Consider the following 6,000-nt stretch of genomic DNA (forward strand, 5'->3'; position numbering starts at 1 on the left):
TCGGTGTTCTGCCCGCTGAGGCTCGGTTCTCAGGGCCTGCGTCCACCCGCCGACGGATCTGAGGGAGGAGGAGGTAGTCCGATGGGCGGGGACGTGCCTGGGGCTGCACCCCTCCTGGGGCGCTCTCCCCAGCCCGCCCCCGCGCCAGCCTGTGCAGGTGTGGGGCTCAGTGGCCGTCAGGGAAGCCGAGGCCCAGGAGGGCGGCCAGCGCAGGACGCGGTTCCAGCGCAGGACGCTGTTCGTTTGGTGTCTTGGCCAGCCCCCTGCCCTGCAGGGCGCATCCTTGCCCGAGGCTCTCGCCTCTCCATGGAGGGGCTCAGCCGGGCTTTCCTGTCTCTTAACCTTCCACCCACATCCCTCTAGTGAGATTTTCAGCTCAGAATGAAAATAGGGCCACCGGGGATTCTAATTGCGTTTGCTTTCTGTTCTCGCTTCCTTCTTTATCGCTGAACCCGCGTTTCTGGCTCGGTTTGAGGGAAAAGGTACAGATTGGGTATTACAGTCGCGCAGGCTGAAGTTTGGAGCCACGGCCCAAGGCCCCGGCGCCTCCGGCCAGGCTCGACTCCTCGGTGGAACCACGTTCACCTTGGGGTTTGTCGTCAAGGATAAGGGAACTGCTTGGTGGTGTTTTTGTTTTGTTTTTTCCTTTTAATCCTGCCTTTACATGATTGTGGTATGATTTTGACAATTTTTATATGTTGTTTCACGCTGTTTCGGGGAGTTGGACCAATTATCTCTTTAATTTTGCATTTTGAGAGTTAGGCAGTGGTTAATCCCCACCTCCCTGCGCCTGAGAGAGCCTTGCAGAGCAGCTGAATCCCTGCACGTTCTGACTCACGCCGCGTCCACTATCTCTGCAGCCCCACTTGGTGCCTGGCGTGGGGCAGCCTGGTGGGCTTAGAAAGAAAGGCCTCTGGCCTTCTCCAAGACCCCTGAGACCTAGCTTCTAGGTTCTCCTCTGGGCCCGTGAGCGAGGGCAGCAGAGGCGTCCGGACCTGGAGGGCTCAGCCAGCAGTGTCTGTTTCTCTTCCAGCCAAGGGCAGCGTTGTCCTGAAGTACGAGCCGGACCCCACGTAAGTGAGACGCTCTGCCCTCGGAGCCTCCGCGTTCTGGGCGGGAGGGCGGGGTCGTGTTAGAAGCCTTTCAGGATGCTCCCCTCAGACAGCGCCGCGGAGCCCTCGGAACTGCGGTGTTCCCAGGTGTCACCGTGACGACCCTCTTTATGAAGCACGTGTGCATGTTTATTCAGAGGGTAAAGCGCAGGGTCAGTGTGAAGACGGGGCCATTAAGAGAGGCTGCGTTCTCCCGCGCCTGCCGGCCGTGTCTGGCGCTGTTGCCCTGCCCGTGGGGGCGGCCCTGCCAGCTGCTGTGGCCCCCGGGACCCCCGCTCGGTGACGCCCCTCACAGGAGGGCCTGGTTCCGGGTGGTCCGCACTTGCCAGAAACGGGACAGGGCACTTGAGTGCCGGCCCGGGGCCCTCAGCGGGGTGGGGGGTGGCCGAGTCAGCATCTGCACCCCAGATGGTCCCCACTCAACAGCTGCCTCTGACAACAAAACGCCGCCTCCCGAGGAGGAGAGAGAACAGGCCCTGAGCTGGAGAGCAGTTTGGGCAGCTCCTCCCGAGGCGGGCCTTGGCCTGGGTCTGGGTGGTGGAAGGGAAGCTGGGGGCCCAGCCGCTGAGGTGGGGCCTGGCCTGGGGGAGCTCTGCACTGCCCGTGGGGGAGGGGCCAGGTCAGTTTTAAGATATTAGTACTTAGGCGGCTCACAGAAAATTTAAAATAGGCAGTTTTAGGATGTGGGCTCAGTGTTCCACGTAGGCTGGTTTCTACCAGTTGAAGTACACAGGTGAAAAGAGCTTCAGGAATTAGATTTTTTTTTTTAAGGAAGAAAATTGGAGTATGGGAATTGTTTTAGATTTTTCTCTCATTTTTTTTAATCAACTAAAATTGTTCTTAAAAAATGGAAAGGTCCGATAGATTTCTGTCTTTCTCTCTTAGTGGTTTTTCTTACTGGTTCAGGCCTTTCTCATCTTTTTCTGTTTGTTTTTTCTTAATTATTACTTAAACCCTTGTTTGGTCCTTGCTCAGCCTGCATCACTAATGCCTGATGCCAGTGGGCTTGGGACACGTGTTTACTTAACGAGGCCTTTAGGAGCTCAAAAACTAGACCAGAGTCTCCTGTGAAAGGAGCTAAACAGCAGTGTGTGTGGCCCACAGTGACACGCACGGTGCTGGGTAAGAGCACGCGAGTGGCACTGACTGTCAGCGCCCTCCTCCTTAGGACGGGTGGCGTGGCAGGGCTGTGTGGTCACGGGTGGGGACCCAGACTGGGTTGTCGGGAGCCTCGAGTCCTGGTCCCTAACCCTGTGCCCCTGCCATCCTAGGCCGTGTCATCCAGCCTCTGGGGGCCTCGGTGTGCTCGCGTGTCTGGATGGGCGGTGAGGAGGACCCCATGAGGGACAGGGCCGCGTGCCTGTGCGTCAATAGGCAAGGAGGCCTAGGGATAGGCCCGCAGACTTGAGAGGGCGCACGTGTCTGCACATGCTCACGCTGAGAGTGCTGGACGTCTGCAGCCCTGGGGGCTCGCCCGCGAGTTTGTAGAGGGGGACCCTGGCCATTCTGAGGGCCTTGGCGATATTCGAGTCGGGACGAGGGACGCCCGTAGGATGGCAGACCGGCTTGGGCGTGGCTGTGGGCGCGGTCGTCTGCGCTGGCCTCTGAAGCTGCCCTGAGCAGACGAGGACCGCTGACCCGGAGCCGCTCTGTGCGCAGGAAGCCGGACGCGCTGCAGTGCCCCATCGTGCTGTGCGGCTGGCGCGGCAAGGCCTCCGTGCGGACTTTCGTGCCCAGGAACGAGCGGCTGCACTACCTGCGCATGATGGGGCTGGAGGTGCCGGTGGGAAAGAAGCGAGAGGGCGGCGCTGGGGCGCCCGGGGCCGGTGCGGCCAGCCCCGCGGAGCCCGAAGACGGGCCGGGTGCGGGCAGCCCCGCGGAGCTGGAAGACGCGCCGGGTGCGGGCAGCCCCGCGGAGCCGGAAGACGGGGCCGGTGCTGAGCAAGAGGCCGTCCCGGACGCCGCCTCAGGCGGGGACCCGGCGGAGGCTGGCCTGCCCCGGTGAGCCGCGGGGGCCCTGAAGACCAGATCTAGGACGTGCCTGTGAAGACGGAGCTGACAGGAGGCCTGGTCTCCGAATGATCCCAGGACTCCCTTCACGTGGAGCTGACGGAAAGTACCTTTTTAGCTTCTTAGTAAGTGCTCACTTTGTTTCTTCAGCAAAGTTGATCCGCTGTGCCTGTGGCCGGAAACAGACTTGGATCGTTAGAAGTCTTACTCTGCCTCGAAATATAACTGCCCTGGCGGGAAGTTTCAGGTCCTGTTTGTTATGCCTGTATTGGTCTTAAGGCCCAAAACCTCTTTTTAAGTGTTATTTATAGAGAGAACCTGTCACTACTTCCAGGTCACTGGAAGGCTGTGCTGTCAGCTTTACTGATTGCATTGGGTTGCACATGAGTGCGAGGTGTATGCAGCGGGGTTAACATCTGAGGTGTCAGATGACTTCCTGTGCCTTTGTAATAAAGGGTAAAACAAACTTTATCTCACAGTAAGAGCTTATTGTGAGTTGTGATGCTAGTTATGAGGGTTTCGTGTGCTTTTATTGGAATGCTCTGCAATTAAATAATTTTTAAATGGGGTTTGGGATCCTTGGAAAGTTTAAATAAAGAATTATTAATGAAAACATGTATGTGTGTGACTCAAGTTGTACTCCACTTCGTGAGGTAGAAGGAACAGACTTATTTTGGGGCAGATGGAGGTGTTAGAATTAAAAGCTTCTCAGCTGGTGGAGGGAATGTTAACGTGAAGACGTGAAGTTAAGTCACTCAGTCGTGACTGCAGCCCTCCAGGCTCCCCCGTCCATGGGATTCTCCAGGCAAGAACACTGGCGTGGGTGGCCATTCCCTTCTGCAGGGGATCTTCCCGACCCAGGGATTGAACCTGTGTCTCTTGTGTTGCAGGCAGATTCTTTACCATCTGAGCTGCAGGGGACATCCAGCTCTTTAATGAAGTCCAGGGTTGGGCCTGACAGCAGTTGAGAGGACTTGCTTACTGTTCACCTTTTGTCCTCTAGAGGGCGGTGTTGACGCTGCAGCCGCGGTGGGTCTGGCTCGGCTGAGAAGGGCCTCTTAGCAACCCCGGGACTGACCGCTCTGCTGGCCTGCTCCTTGGGGCACTGCGCTCACCCGGCAGGTGCCGCCTGGCCGTGTCAGTTTATCCGTTAACCGAGTCCCTGCCGGGTGCCAGGCGGGGCTCTGGGTGCTGGGGACGCCACTTTTCAAGGCAGTCAATTTTAAGAAGATGATGGTACAGTGAACTCTCACGTCCCCTGACGGCTTCCACGGCGCACGTAGTCATCTTAGTACCTCTGCTTATTTCCACCTTTTTCTGTTTTGAAGTAGATCGTTTCTAACAATTCAAAAGATAAGGACCGTTTTTCTCTTTAAGAAATAACCTCGGTAACTAGACACCAAAAGCAGTAACAGTTACTTAATGTGAGATACCTTACATGAAAATTCTGTGCATTGAAAACTGTTAAGACGTGGATGAGAGAAATTGAAGACGCAAATAAACGGAAAGATACCCTATGCTCCTGGGTTGGAAGAATTAATGTTAAAAATGTCCATACTGCCTGCAGTGATCTTACAGATTTTCCTAGGTAAGTTTTACTGAGGTTAAAGCTGCCTGTACATTTCTTCCCTTAACTTGGTAGATATTTTGCAGGGCAACACGTAAAGACTATGTACCTCTTCGTTATCAGACTCTTGGTAGCTTTTCCTGAACCAGTTTTTTTTACCATCAGTTCAGTTCAGTTGCTCAGTCATGTCTGACTCTTTGCGACCCCATGGACTGCAGCAAGCCAGGCCTCCCTGTCCATCACCAACTCCCGGAGTTCACCCAAACTCATGTCCATCGAGTCGGTGATTCCATCCAACCGTCTCATCCTCTGTCGTCCCCTTCTCCTCCCGCCTTCGATCTTTTCCACTATCAGGACCTTTTCCAATGAGTCAGTTCTTCGCATCAGGTGGCCAAAGTTTGGAGCTTCAGCTTCAGCCTCAGTCGTTCCGATGAATAGTCAGGACTGGTCTCCTTTAGGATGAACTGGTTGGATCTCCTTGCAGTCCAGGGGACTCTGAAGAGTCTTCTCCGACACCACAGTTCAAAAGCATCAATTCTTCGGCGGTTAGCTTTCTCTGTAGTCCAATTCTCACATCCGTACATTACTACTGAAAAAACCATAGCTTGGACTAGAGCTATTAAACACTTTCTCTTGTCCCCTGTTTGCCTCCTTATTCATTTATTGTGTCATGAACGCAAGGGTTCCTGTGTGTTACTGTCATCGTTCCAGTTTTGGCTGACGGGACCTGCTTCTAGTTGGTTCTGACGTCCCTCATGTATCTCTGTTGTTTGGAGTCTCCCCCGGGTCCCTGGATCCTTGCAGTGGAATCTGGTCGTTAGAAACCAAGGTCTGGTATTAGGAGTGCTCGCTGCTGCTGGGGTGCTGTTTCTTATAAACCCTCTCAGCAGACAGAACTAAGAAATCAGTGTGACTGGGCGTGCACACGCTGTGTTATGAGTTACCTGTACATTGTTTAAAACCCTGTCACACCAGCACCTCTAGTTTCAACCTGACCCTGGGTTCTCCTGTAGTCCCCCTTCCATGTTTATCCTCTCTCCTCTCCCACGTAGGCCCCAGAGCCCTGCATTTCCTCACTGTGTGTGTGTGTTCAACATTTGAGGGTACTGATTCCCTCTTAGGGGCTGAAAGCCTCACACGGTGGCCCTTCCAGTTCCCACTGACTGTGCCAAGGCCACAGTCACCATCCTCTGACTCTTCCCCGAAGGTTCCTGCCGGCCAGTGCCAGCATGAACGTCAGCACCAACCGCAGGGAATAGGGAGCTCCTAGTTTCGAATGTTTCTCCTCCAGAGCTGCTTTGAAAACGGGTA

At 55.1% G+C, this 6,000-nt stretch overlaps 1 protein-coding gene across 2 annotated transcripts in view; it reads left to right on the forward strand.

Annotated features, from left to right (window-relative positions):
• NSUN2 (NOP2/Sun RNA methyltransferase 2) overlaps positions 1-3,737 on the forward strand; it is a 32,490-nt gene extending 28,753 nt beyond the window's left edge. For both annotated transcript variants that reach the window (XM_042233950.2, XM_012097179.5), the window contains 2 exons: positions 1,034-1,073; positions 2,772-3,737. In XM_042233950.2, the coding sequence (XP_042089884.1) occupies positions 1,034-1,073; positions 2,772-3,117 (386 nt within the window). In that variant the 3' untranslated portion in view covers positions 3,118-3,737. The remainder of the gene's footprint in view (positions 1-1,033; positions 1,074-2,771) is intronic.
• The last annotated feature ends 2,263 nt before the right edge of the window (positions 3,738-6,000 follow it).

This window comes from Ovis aries, chromosome 16 (genome assembly GCF_016772045.2).
Source record: "Ovis aries strain OAR_USU_Benz2616 breed Rambouillet chromosome 16, ARS-UI_Ramb_v3.0, whole genome shotgun sequence".
NCBI classification, from domain to species: Eukaryota; Metazoa; Chordata; class Mammalia; order Artiodactyla; family Bovidae; genus Ovis; species Ovis aries.